General features: G+C 35.4%; 1 protein-coding gene across 2 annotated transcripts; it reads left to right on the forward strand.

The window, feature by feature from the left end:
* The first annotated feature begins 5,777 nt into the window (after positions 1-5,777).
* hcst (hematopoietic cell signal transducer) lies at positions 5,778-13,740 on the forward strand. Of its 2 annotated transcripts, XM_049480733.1 has the most exons (7): positions 5,778-5,886; positions 5,988-6,029; positions 7,516-7,578; positions 9,471-9,544; positions 11,339-11,365; positions 12,284-12,415; positions 12,520-13,740. In XM_049480733.1, the coding sequence occupies exons 4-7, from the start codon at positions 9,499-9,501 to the stop codon at positions 12,561-12,563; spliced, it is 249 nt and encodes an 82-aa protein (XP_049336690.1). In that variant the 5' UTR covers positions 5,778-5,886; positions 5,988-6,029; positions 7,516-7,578; positions 9,471-9,498; the 3' UTR covers positions 12,564-13,740. The 2 variants fall into 2 exon arrangements, with proteins under 2 accessions (XP_049336690.1, XP_049336689.1); XM_049480732.1 differs by lacking the exon at positions 5,988-6,029.
* Positions 13,741-14,642: the final 902 nt, after the last annotated feature.

The raw sequence follows: 14,642 nt of genomic DNA on the forward strand, positions 1-14,642 counted from the left end.
TTTTTTTAGGTATTCATTATGTTTAGATTGAAAAAACATATCAAGGCTGACAGTTCAGTGTAACAGTGAATTAAAAACAACCATGAATTCAGATTTATTGCTAGGCTAGACGGTTTAAAAGTCACAGCCACACCCAGAAACAAAAGAGAAATAAAACAGAAGGGAAAGGAGTGGTCTCCTAGTCTAGTACAGTCTAGCACACTTAAGCCAATTTGTTATTTATAATACTTCTTTAAAATGCACTGAAATTCATCCAATTTAACTAGACTTAAATTTACAGTTGTCAGTGTTGTGAATGCTTAAAAATCTATACATTTATTGATACGGTAAGAGTATCACAATTCATCATATTGCCCACATCTAACGTTGGGTTTCTTTACTAACTGAAAGGCTCTGACTCTTTATGGAATCAGAAATGGCTCTTTTATAGTATTGGTCAATGAACCTTTGATAGCACCTTTGTTTAAAAATGTAAAAAAAAAAAAAATATGTAAAATCTATGGCGTCACATCAATGTCAAAAGTCGGGGGCACAAAAATACAAATGAAAAAAATTAACCAGTGTTTTAACCTTTTAAATGTGTGAATTACCTGCTGCAGCAGTTTGTGCTTGACTGAGTGTTTAACGCCCGAATTTTGAAAGGGGTGGTTTTGACAGTTTGGGGGCGGGGTCAGGGTCGCCTCCCTCAGCGAACGCTATTGGCTGATATCTTCAGGCTTCGTGACGGACGGAAGGAAGGACGGCAGGAGAGTTAGCTAACAGGCTATGCTAACATCTAAACAGCCCGCCTGGAGAGAATGCCTCGCCGGCACTGAAGCCAGGCAGACGGAGCGATTCCCACGATTCCCTTTTTTTTTGCTCGCTAGTTTCACATTTGTGCTCACAAGAAGTTAATTTACACACGCAAAAAGTTAAAACACTGGTACATTTTTTTAACCTGGTATTTTTGTGCCCCCGGCTTGTATTTTTGCCCCCTTGACTTTTGACATGGATGTGAAGCCATTAAAATCTACCAACACCAAATGTAAAAGCAATGAATCCAGCTGCTGTGTTCTTTCAGCATCACTGACCATGATATTCTATGCACCTCCTTAGCTAATTAATTATAGTAAGTATTTATTGTAAAATTGGTGTTAACAAATTATTTTGGTTGTAGTCTTGTCGGTAGTGCTGGGCGATAAAACGATATCGATAGTTATCGAGGAAACTATATATCGCGATAAGTCGGGGCGAGAAATTCGATAAACTAAATTTTCTATTTCCCGTTTAAGTAGCGTTGTGAAAAGGCGCAGCACGAGATCAGGCAGCACGCTGAACTGCTGCTCAGCCCAGTACAACCCCTCCCCCATCCCCCTCCGCCCCACCCCCCGAGCCCCTCCACTCTGAACTCCTCACATAGCGGCTCCTTCTCTCCCATTTACTGGATAAACTTCATTTATACTATTCAGCGGCGCTACACTGGAAAACTCACCTTTTAAATATGAGGCATGCGTCTCCAAGATATTTAGAGAGGTGAGCTTGTTCAGATTTCTGAAGGCAGGTAAACGCTGCTCTGTTTGCTGCTAGTTAGATTAGCTTGTCTCCAGTTTAAAGTTAGCGATGTTTAGGTGTAAAAGGGATCTGTGCAATCTGTCATCATTAGCTAAGATGCTTTCACTGCTTTTTACATTCTAATAAACTAATGGGTAACGCACGTTAGCCGTGTTAATCCACGTTTCGTGTAAATTAAGGTTAACTTCAGCACGAGTGAGGGGTTAGTATATAAACACACAGAAAGGAAGCACTTTCCATCTTTTTTCCTAACTCTCACTGTTTCTGTTAGAAAACCCTGAGGGCAGCATTCTCCTCTGTCTTTGTGTTTTATAGTTTTTAACAGATAGAGAGTCTGTTATGCTGGATATTTTACTAAATACAGAAGATTATATAATCTGTCTAGCTGTATTTGAACTGAGCTAAACATTGCTGTTACTGAACTGGAGTTTTAAATACACTTAAGTAATGTAAGTCTAGTCTACTGAAAGCCAGTAATGTTAGTATAAATCTGTACTGCAGTAGAAGTGGATCATTTCAGAAACTTGACTTTATTCCTCCCACCTCCATTATAGGCCACTTTTTTTTTAAAATATTTAAATGTTAGCTTAATTTAAATGAAAAAAAAACTAAAGGCTCTTATTTAAAAAAAAACATAAGCAGTAAATTATCTAAAATTACAACAAATAGAAAATAGAAAAACAGTAAAACATATGTAATACATACTTTTTATATGACCAAAATTAAACTAGACTGAAATCTGACTAAAACTAATAATATCCGATAGACTAAAATGTAACTAAAACTATTATACATTTTAGTGAAAAGACTAAGACTGTATCAAAATCACCTGTCAAAATGAACACTGTGATATACTCTTGTATTTTGCTTTATGTAGTTGCCTGCATTCAGGGAGGGGAATGATCTTTTGATTAAATATAATTTTATAAAAATAAATAAAGTGTTATTGCAATTTAAATTAAACAGACATATAATGTAAAGGGTCTTACATATTTTTTAGTTTATATATTTGTCCCCTTTTTAAAATTAATTTAAAAGCTGTACCCACCTGGCAAGATGTTAACATCCTAGTGTCTGTCCACAAGGCTCTGAGCCTGCTAGTGATTTTGTCCATAACTCCCTTATTCTGTCACTTCTGAGTAAAAATAGAAACCTTTAAGTGTAACAGAAAGTGATTTGATTTATATCGTGATACATATCGATATCGGCTGATATGAAAAACTATATCGTAATAAGATTTTTTTCCATATCGCCCAGCCCTACTTGTCGGCAATGGATGGCATCTAGTCATTTTATGGCTGTTTTTACAGCCTGGTCTTCTTAAAACCTGTCAGAGTCTGGCTCGTTCTCCTCCTCGATGTGCCTAGGGCTGCGAGATATATAGTTTAATCATCAGCATCATGGTGTGTGCTTTTGTTTTCTACACCAAGGGAGTAAACAACTCTAAATTAACTGATTCAGACTAGAGAAAAAAACTGCAGGTATAAAAAAAACCTTAAATACTTAAGCCTGCAGAAATTGACCCTCAGCTACATGTTTAACTTTTATCCAGAGGGATTTCTATTTGAATCACAGATCACACATGTGAATGTAGTGTTAGGGTACTTGCCTAAGGACTCTTCTGTTGTCTGGTATTGACACCCAGGACTGTCATGCTGTGCCAACCAATAGCAGCAATTTAGTTCTTTCCCAGTTTTCTCTTCTCGGCCTTGCTTTGGAGTTCAAAATGCTGATTTAATAACATAAACATACTGTTTCTTAACATGTAGATTTGACTGGGTAAACTCTATGGTATTTCAAACAGGTTAATTGTATTATTGAATAGTACTGTTGTGCACCTGCCTGTGTAGACTGTTTAAGACAGTATGTGTAAACTAAATGAGGCAGTAGCGCAGCAAGGATATAATATAACACTGTTCACAGAGAAAGCGAACAGCCTGCACTAAACCTTTTTTTTTTTTTTTTTTTGTCATGTTTTTATTCATGTTGTTTGAATGTTACTCATTAATTTACCCTGTTCTAACCAGGAAACAAATGCAAGTTCTGTATTTAGATGTGAACTTCTGCTGTAAAAACTAGGACGTTGACACTATGACCATGTTTGTTTTTCACGGTTCATTCCATTCAATCCAAATCGTCAGGTTGAATTGTCTTATTATTATTATTATTATTATTATTAATAATAATTATTATGTTGTGTCTGAAAATGTCATTAAAGAAGAGTACATGCTGAGTTAGGCACTGTAATAAAATGTTCTGTCACTTGTCGGAGTACCGGTAAAATGTAAAGAAATAAAATAAAAAAACAGACTAAATATGTTGTTTACTTTATTTTTATATTATTTACTTTCTTCATTTTAATCACTTGTCATACTATAACAGTAACAAAGATATAAAAATAAGGTTTAATTTATTGGTTGCATTCAATTGCTGCAATTATAAAGCAGTTAGTAGGTTTTCTTGGTTGAAGTCTTTTCTCTATAGACTTCCATAAGTACTGGTTGACAGCAAGGTATATTTTGAATACTTAATGTTTGTACATTAAAAAAAGGGTTATTTTACTCTAGTGAGTTTTTTTAAGCCAACGGTTCTCAAACTGTGGTATGGTATGGGTACCACAGGTGGGAAACTAGATGACCTCAATCTAACCTCAACCTAGATTAAAAATTCTGCTTCTATTCACATATTAAGGACTAAACTATATAACCTTTTCACCTGTAAATTTCCTAACATTACATTTGCTTGTGTTTGTTAGTGCTTTACCTGGTAGAACGTGTATGTAGGCTCCACACAACAGGTGAAGAACAATTGGTTCAGGCAGATATGACAGCATGTCGTGTGTGGATTACACGTCTAGGTTACTGTGTATAAATAAGCATGTGTTCCTGTGAAATATCCAGTAGGTATTACTTGGAAGTGTTAGTTTAGTCATTGGTGGTAGCCGTTCTAAAAAGTTTAAAAACCAGTGGTTTAGACATTAATGGCTGTGCATTGAGTTATTTTGTGGGCAAAGCAATTTTACACTGTTCTACTCTCTGTACACTGATTACTTCACCCTGCATCAAAGTGTCGTTTCTTCAGTGTTGTCCTATGAAAAGATATAATAAAAATTTTAAAAAATGAGAGGGATGTACTCACTTTTACTGCTAGTGGTTTAGACCAGCGGTTCTCAAACTGTGGTACAGGTAACACTGGTGGTACTTAAGGCATTCCAAAATTAAAGAAGCCATTTCTTATTATGCAAAATATATATTCTCATTATGCAAAAGCACACCTCAGGCGACTCTGTTTGTGGCGTGCTTGCAGAAATGGCTTCTTTCGCATCACTCTCCTATACAGCTTCTCCTTGTGCAAAGTGCGTTGTATTGTTGACCGATGCACAGTGACACCATCTGCAGCAAGATGATGCTGCAGCTCTTTGGAGGTGGTCTGTGGATTGTCCTTGACTGTTCTCACCATTCTTCTTCTCTGCCTTTCTGATATTTTTCTTGGCCTGCCACTTCTGGGCTTAACAAGAACTGTCCCTGTGGTCTTCCATTTCCTTACTATGTTCCTCACAGTGGAAACTGACAGGTTAAATCTCTGAGACGACTTTTTGTATCCTTACCCTGAACAACTATGTTGAATAATCTTTGTTTTTAGATCATTTGAGAGTTGTTTTGATAAAAAATACCTTTTCTCATGATTGGATACACCTGGCTATGAAGTTCAAAGCTCAATGAGGTTACCAAACCAATTGTGTGCTTCAGTAAGTCAGTAAAAAGTAGTTAGGAGTATTTAAATCAATCAAATGATAAGGGTGCCCATACTTTTGCACCGGTCAAATTTTGGTTTAATGCATATTGCACATTTTCTGTACAATAAACCTCATTTCCATCCTGAAATATTACTGTGTCCATCAGTTATTAGATATATCAAACTGAAATGGATGTTGCAAACACCCAAATATTTAGAACTAAAAATGATTAAGATTAATAGGGGTGCCCAAACTTTTTCATATGACTGTAAATAGCAAAATCAGATAAACTGATTCGGAAACTGAATTGTTCTCTTTATTTTTTTTTTCCAGAGCTGTAAATGAAGATATACTCACTTTTGTGGGATACTGTATAAATTTTAACATCAGCAGCTAAGAAAAAGGGAGGGAAAACCCAAAATACAAGCTTATAAAAGAGAAAAATTATCTGTACAGATTGTTTTCCACAGATAGAGCAGTACAGCCCACACAACCTCAAAAACACAGTTCAGTGTGGAGAGCGGAAAAATAACGCCTTCTGCTGGTTTATTCATCGTGTTAACAGCTAAACCTCAAGTCTGCAGAGCTTCAGGACTGAGGTAAGAAGCTTGGAGATGTTTTACATGTTTTATATTTTACCCAGAATAACTGGACCACAGAACATTCTTTAGCTTTTTCCTTTATTCCTGCGAATAAACAGTTTGAGTGAACGTGGACCAGGTGTTTATCACAGGAGTTTAAGGTAGGAAGTGCTCCAGGTTTTTTTTCCCTCTTTATCAGTTCCACCTTAAATGGCTAAGCGTTTGTATTATTTACCTCAGATCAGCTCCGCGCTGTAACTGCCACCATTTAAGGTGGAACGGAGAGTTGTACTGACATCCTTTTATCAGTAACATTACACGTAACGTAAATTACACTGATTATAAACTAATACTTGTATTAAAATTACCTTAATTTTACCTGTGTGGTGTTGTCCAGACAAGTAAATATGTGTTAATTTTAGCTGTAGAGGACAATGTACACAAACCATGTAACTTCTTCAGTTAATGTAGATATATATAACGTTATATACTCAAGGTTAAAACGTTAAAATGTTATTTATCGTGGCTCTAATGTCCTATTATCATTTTTGTAACAAGGCTTAGCTAAATTAACTCAGGGAAAATGACTCTAGTCTAAAGTCATATGTGTATGACAAATATTCACTAATAAACAAAAACAACTTAAATTTATCATTTATCATTAAATATAGTAGTATATAGTATATATTTTTAATGTTTCTAATATATCAGACAAATTATATTGTCATTTCTATGCCCAAAAGGAATGACTTTGCTCAGAAAGGAAGGATTTTGGTTAATATAGTTGAGTAAAAAGTATATATATAAAAAAAAAAATTCAATGTAAAGATATAAATGTGTAAAAGTGTAAAAAGTACTTATATTCATTTTACCTGTGTGGCGGTGTTGTCCAGACATGTTTTAGATTAGTAAATATGTGTTAATTTTAGCTGTAGAGGATAATGTACACAAACCATGTAACTTCTTCAGTTAATGTAGATAAATATATATATATATATATATATATATATATATATATATATATATATATATACTCAAGGTTAAAACGTTAAAATGTTATTTATCGTGGCTCTAATGTCCTATTATCATTTTTATAACAAGGCTTAGCTTAATTAACTCAGGAAAAATGTCTCTAGTCTATAGTCATATGTGTATGACAAATATTCAATAATAAACAAAATAATAATTAAGTTGCTATGAAGAACTTCAGTAGAGATACTATATGTAGTAGTATATAGTATATATATATTTTAAAATGTTTCTAATATGACAAGACAAATTATACTGTCATTTTTATGCCCAAAAGGAATGACTTTGCTCAGAATGGAAGGATTTTGGTTAATATAGTTGAGTAAAAAGTGTTAAAAAAAATATTTCAGTGTAAAGATATAAATGTGTAAAAGTGCAAAAGTACTTATATTCATTAGGTTGAAGCATAGATAGAAGTTAAAGTATTAACACAAGCTTTTTACTAAAGTGAAAGTGTAAAAATCGATTAATCGCCCAGCTCTAATAGGGGGTGTGCCGTATCATATCGTATTCAATAATAAATTGTATTAAAATATTTATACAAATATTGCTCACCTCTACTGAGTGGCCATTATTACCATTGTCAACGTGAATAAAATGCCTGTGTTTGTGTTGTAGGCATCAAGACCCACAGTTCCTGTCACCATCACTGTAAATAATTCAGTGTAAAGAAGTTAAAAGGTAAGTTTCTTTACTAGGGCGGCACACTACTGGGAAAAATCTGATGTTGCAGTGTACACTCATAATCAAAAAATTTGTTATAATAGCACCTAAAAAGCATCAACCAACAAGAATGAAACTAGGTGGGAAGTCGTGCCAGACTGTTGTGGACTGACTCAGAAAGTCAGTGGGTCATCTTCAGTGATAAGTCCTGCTTTTGTCATGGTGGAGATGACTGACAAAAGCCTGATGTGTGAAGGCACTGCAGTTAACAGCAAGATCAATGCATTGTTGATCAATTTAGAAAAATGCCTGATCAACTTTGGTCCTTATCAAATTTGGGGCCCTATCATACATCATGCACAAGCCGCGTCGCAATGCTCTTTGCTATCTTACACCCCATCAACAGTCTATTTTCATGCATTGCACCCGCATCTTCAAAGTAGCAGCTTTTAAGGGTTTAGAAATAAATCTATACTGATAGGTCGATACTCTAAAAATTCTTTTTATATGTGATCCCATTGGTCAAAACAAACATCTTGCAGTTTGGACTATTAAGCTCTGCCCACGTAGATTTTTTGAAAATATAAAAAGTGTGCATAATATGCAAAACCTACTTTTGCAAACTAGTCCTAGGTTTTTTTGTCAATCTGCACAAGTTTGGTATCTAAATAATAATTTTCCCTTGTAATCTGTTTACTTATTTAAGCAATAATACACGAAAGGGAGTGCTATAACACTGCTGTGCTGCCAAAATTACCACAGCAGTCCCAATATTACAAGTTATAACACAAACCTCAAGTGCATAATTGTGATTGTACCACAGTTCTATTATCGCTGTTTATTGAGCGATTTTGAGTTAAAGAGGAAGCGAAAATATGATCTGTTTGGTTATAAACACTGCGTATTAAAATAGTTCCATTGCTGCTCTGTTTGTAGCTGTGCTGTTTGGTTTGTAAGCGCTGCATCGTTGCTAGGTTACCTGTATGTGGCGGAGTAATACACGGAGAGCTTCGGTTACAGTGCATTATCGGCTGATAGCAGCACTCATAGAACGCCTCTCAGCCAATCACATTGCAGGGTCGGAAGTAACTGTGGGATAAATCTACATAAACTACAAGACAATATGTAAATTGACTAGGGGTGCCCAAACCTTTGTTTGAGACTATACATGTGTGTGTTTATATGTGTGTGTTTATGTGTTTGTGTAAAGTAAGTACACAAAAAGAGAAAGTGACACGTATTAAAATAGTTCCGTTGCTGCTCTGTTTGTAGCTGTGCTGTTTGGTTTGTAAGCGCTGCATCGTTGCTAGGTTACCTGTATGTGGCGGAGTACAGTAATACATGGAGAGCTTCGGTTACAGTGCATTATCGGCTGATAGCAGCACTCATAGAACGCCTCTCAGCCAATCGCATTGCGGGTCGGAAGTAACTGTGGGATAATTCTACATAAACTACAAGACAGTATGTAAATTGACTAGGGGTGCCCAAACGTTTGTATGAGATTGCACATATGTGTGTTTATGTGTGTGTATATGTGTTTGTGTAAAGTAAGTACACAAAAAAAGAAAGTGAGAGAGGAAGAGAGCCCTTTTTAATGAATGAATTTAATGCAGCTCAGATTGCTTCACAGTGGATTAAAAAACAATAATAAAATCATTATACAAAAACAAAAATGTGATTTAAAATGATTATTAAGGAGAATTAAAGAAGATAAAAGCAACATTGAAATAAATAAACAAATAGAAAAACTTTCTTAAATATATCAGTAGGATGATTCTGATTGGTGCACAGACAGACTGATGCAGACACTGTGCAGCTGTACTGTTATGTAAGTGTTGCATTTAGAAACGTTATCTGGTGGTTGGATTAATCCTAAATATATATTGTTTATTTCCTATCTGATTGCTTAGGTGCAAACCTGCAGCAGCGACAGAGGAAATGGCATATACTGTTATGCTGATGATGGGTTTTCTTTCTGTTGTTGGTAAGTGTGATATTTTTTCTTTCTTTCTTACACCTTATTCTTTCCTTATACTCATACTCATGCGTGTCAGACCACCGCTGCTGTGTTTGGTGGGTTTGCTGATTTCCTGTGCAATGTGTGTTTTTCTCTTCTGAACAAGTCAAGTAAAATGTTCCAGTTCGTATGAGTGTGGAAACTTTTTAAAACGTGTGTGTAAATCTAAGGTGTAAAAAAGTGTTGGAGATGTTTTATGTATACTAGTGCATCTAAAAAAGTTTTAGAGTATCATTGAAAAGTTACTTTATTTTAGTAATTCAGTTCAAAATGTGAAACTCTCAGAAAAATAGAATATTATATAAGACCAGTTGCTACTTTTGGCAGTACTGTGGGCAGTGTGCCAAGTCCTGCTGGAAAATAAAATCTACATCTCCATAAAAGTTGTCAGTAGCAGAGGGAAGCATGAAGTGCTGTAAGATTTTGTGGGAAAACAAAACTGCACTGACTTTAGACTTGATAATAAAACACAGTGGATCAACACCAGCAGATGACAGACATGTCTCTCCAAACCATCACTGATTGGTGGAAACTTCACACTAGACCTCAAGCAGTTTGGACTGTGTGTCTCTCCACTCTTCCTCCAGACTCTGCTCCCTTGATTCACAAATAAAATGTAAAATTTACTGATGATCAGTGATGGTTTGGAGAGACATCTTACAGAACTTCTTGCTTCTCTCTGCTACTGACAACTTTTATAGAGATGCAGATTTCATTTTCCTGCAGGATTTGGCACACTGCCCACACTACCACAAGTACCAATTGGTCTTATATAACATTTACATTTTCTGAGACACTGATTTTCTGGGGGTTTTCATTGGCTGTAAGCCAAAATCATCAACAATGAAAGAAACAATGCTTAAAATAGATCACTCTGTGTGTTTAATACTTCTATATAATATATGAGTTTCATATTTTGAACTGTATTACAGAAATAAAGTAACTTTTCAATGATATTCAATTTTTTTGAGATACACTAGTATATAAGCTTTTTATGAAAACACTGCTTTTATTGTTCTGCCATTCTTTGCATTTAAGTGGAAATAATGTGGTTAGAGGGTGGTCAGATTTCCAGAAGCAGGAAATGAGTCATGATTCTGTGTAAGGCTATTGATGCTATACTCTGGGCCGTAGGTTCTTAAGAAGGCCTATTTACATTGGGGACGCTGTATGTTTTGGATCATTATCTATTATATCTATTATTTGACTGAATCTGAGTGGAAAATATAACTCTATACACTCCATAATCCACTTCTTAGCAGGTCTGTTTGCTTAACAATACTTTAATAAAGAATACACACTGTTATAATTAAAAAGTACATTTACTTAACAGTATATTTATAAATTCATAAAAATCTGTTTGCCTACAAGCCTGAAAATAATATGTGCAAATTCTCAAAATAAATAAATTTTTTCAAAAATAAACTAAAATTCTTAAGGAAAGTCAGATATTTTTAATCGTTGGAATCTGGGTTATTCATATATATTTTTTGACACTGAATTAATTTCAGAAAACATCTAAAAAATTACGACCTGAACATCAAACATCTTGTTTTTCTAATAAAGCTGCAGAATAAAACATAAAACATTTTCTGTGTAAATGTTGTAAATAATCACACACTGGGATGAAAATGAATCGTTATTATTTTACATTTTTTAACATCTTATTATATAACATTTTGAGAATTTTGGACTCTCAAACAAACAAAGCTAACATTGTTTTTAATAAAATTTTTCTCTTCATTATATTTCCATCAAAAGTCATGCAGTGCAGTGCAGAAGAAACAGGTACGTGCATCCAACAAGTTACACTACACTAACAATGATGTCACCAAATCTACTAGGCTTTTATTTTGAAAATATTTGAGAATGTCTCTGATACTTATTAAAAAATACTTACATATACATGCATAATAATTAATAACATATATTCTTCTTACCTAGTCTACCCTTTCTTTTACAATTGATTTTAAGGTTTTATTATCAGTCTATAATTCAGTAATAAATGTTTTTGCACCTTTATACATTTCTGGACTGCTGAATACGTTTCAAATCGTGTCATAAGATCATCAAGGTCCTCTGTGTGGAGATTAAAAAGAGTAAAGAAGAAGTTAAATATATTTCTTTTTGGGTGCTGAGTGGTTAAGCAGGCTAAGCGCTGCCACTATGATCGGAAGATCGCTGTTAATTCCCGCTCCCGGTCATGCAGCTTGCCATCAGCTGCCGGAGCCCTGAGAGAGAGAGCACAATTGGTCTTGCTCTCTCTGGGTGGGTACAGTACAGTAGATGATGCTCTTTCTTTCCCCTCATCACTCCTAGGGTGATGTGGATCAGAACAAGGCTGCGGCTGTGAGCTGCTGTATCGGAACCGAGTCGCTGCGCTTTCCTCCAAACGCGTTAGCGCTGTGATGCTACGCGGCAATGCTGCATCAGCAGCAGCTCAAAAAAAGAGGCGGAGTCTGACTTCACATGTGTTGGAGGAGGCGTGGTTGAAAATTGTATAAAATTGGGAGAAAATGTTATAAAATTCTATATTTATAATACATTTTTAGGCAGATCACTATGATGTGGGAGATTCACACCCTAAAAATGTTAATTGTACACCATTTTTAACATATTACAGTTACTCAAGTTAATTATCTTCACCTCCTCTTTATCTCCGTTCTTTATTTTTCTTTGTTTTTTCTTTTGTTTTTTCCTTGTCAGAGAAAGGTTCATGCTACCGTATAGCCCCAGGTACCCTGGCAGGTGCTGTTCTTGGTGACATTGCTCTTACAATATTCATCGTTGGCGTCACCTATTGCTGCGCTAGTAAACGCCGGCAGAAGAAGGAAAACGGTAAAGGGCTTCACAAACCACTGACCTGTTAACGTTAACATTTCTCCTAATATCAGTTTCCATTGTTTACTATGGTAATTACTCACGTCTTTGTGTTTCTGCAGCTGAAAAGGTCTACATGAACGTCAGAGCAAACTGCAAACCCTGACGAGCCGGACAGGATTAAGCTCTGAACAGCTACATAATCCTTGACCACTGACAAAAAAACTACATAGTGCTTTATGAATACAAATACAGGGTCTGGACAATGAAACTGAAACACCTGTCATTTTAGTGTGGGAGGTTTCATGGCTAAATTGGAGCAGCCTGGTGGCCAATCTTCATTAATTGCACATTGCACCAGTAAGAGCAGAGTGTGAAGGTTGGTTCAATTAGCAGGGTAAGAGCACAGTTCTGCTCTAAATATTGCAATGCACACAACATTATGTGTGACATACCAGCGTTCAAAAGAGGACAAATTGTTGGTGCACGTCTTGCTGGCGCATCTGTGACCAAGACAGCAAGTCTTTGTGATGCATCAAGAGCCACAGTATCCAGGGTAATGTCAGCATACCACCAAGAAGAACCAACCACATCCAACAGGATTAACTGTGGACGCTGTAAGAGGAAGTTGTCTGAAAGTGATGTTCATAAAACCACGGCTGATCAAATCACGGCAGAATTCAATGTGCACCTCAACTCTCCTGTTTCCACCAGAACTGACCGTCACCACAATAAATGATTGTGCTCTAAAACCAGGTGTTTCAGTTTCATTGTCCAACCCCTGTAGGTCTTTTCATGTCATGAAAAAGCTACTGAATTGTTTTTTCAATGAACAGTTTATGAGTAATGAATGATTTTTGTTGTGTTTAAACCCCGCTCACTAGATAGCAGTGTTGAGTTTTTATATTATGGCATTTTCTAAAGGTCTTAAAATTTGATTTAACCAATCTCAGTATAACACCTTGCTTACAGCAGTGTTCATTTTGACAGGTGATTTTGACGTAGTTATTGTAGTCTAGTTTTAACGAAAACCAAAAAAACATTAGTCAAATAAATTGTAGTCAAAATTCCGAGCTATTAAGCGCACCTGAATGTAATCTGCACCCACTAATTTTAAAAAGAAAAAAAGAATTGGAAATATACAGGCTGTACCTGATTATTAGCCCCAGCTGTCCACATTATAGACATTTACATTGAGGAAATAAAAAACATGTCAGCTTCCACCTTAGACAAACACTTAAACCTTATTTCTGCAAAAAAAAAAAAAAAATCACATCATAAAACAGTATTTTAGTATCACTAACAATGTTTTAATTCTGTGTGTAAAAACCTGTGTGGATGACGATGGCTATTTTTATTTTAATTTTATCCTTTTGTACACTTTTAAGGATGGCTAAATTGATTTTTTTATCTACCTTGTAATTTGCTTTATTGGAAAATATTTAGTTAGGTATTTCCAAAAATATTCTAAAAACGTTTTACAGATATTTTTTCTATTCGTCAGTTTTTATTTTTTGTGGAAAAGTGGAATCAATTTAATCCAAGTTTCTATTTTTAAGTATTAATTTTTCTTTATTTTTCGTCTCGTTTTCATCATGAAAAATGGGTTTGCCAACGAATATTTTTCGTCATTTTTGTTAATGAAATGAACACTGCTTAACAGCATTGCAATTTATCGCAATATATTTAATTATTGCCCCTGCATCGTGATTTGTATCAATTTGCCAATTTATATAGACAAACTATTTCTTATCATTGTGTTAAGCTGACAGTGGCTTTGGTGGAATAACGTCAAACCATTGTCTTTTGTTTGTGTTGACTATTCTACAGAGTGGGGGATCCCTCAAGACAGCTGAGTGAAGTGGAAGCTCAGTGGTTAGAATGCTGGGTTTACTGATCACAGGGATGTGGGTTTGATTCTTGGGTCCGCTGTGAGCTGCCACTGCTGCCCCCCTGAGAAATGCCCCTTATTAACCCTCTCTGCTGCAGGGGCGTCATGTAGAATGGCTAAACTTATTCTCTTTTCTCTGGCCTTCTAAGCTGTGATATGCAAAAAACACATTTAATGACAATAAAGTAAAATACAATACGTTGTTACTTTACACTGAGAACCAGATACCTTTAATGAGGTATACCATGTGTACCATGTGACTGTGTGCTGTGAAATAGCAAAATATAATACAATAACCTCGCAGTTTGCTTTGTAAAATTCTTGTAAAAAGCTTTTTTTCCATCCATTCCTACA

This window comes from Astyanax mexicanus, chromosome 6 (assembly GCF_023375975.1).
Source record: "Astyanax mexicanus isolate ESR-SI-001 chromosome 6, AstMex3_surface, whole genome shotgun sequence".
Lineage (NCBI taxonomy): Eukaryota > Metazoa > Chordata > Actinopteri > Characiformes > Acestrorhamphidae > Astyanax > Astyanax mexicanus.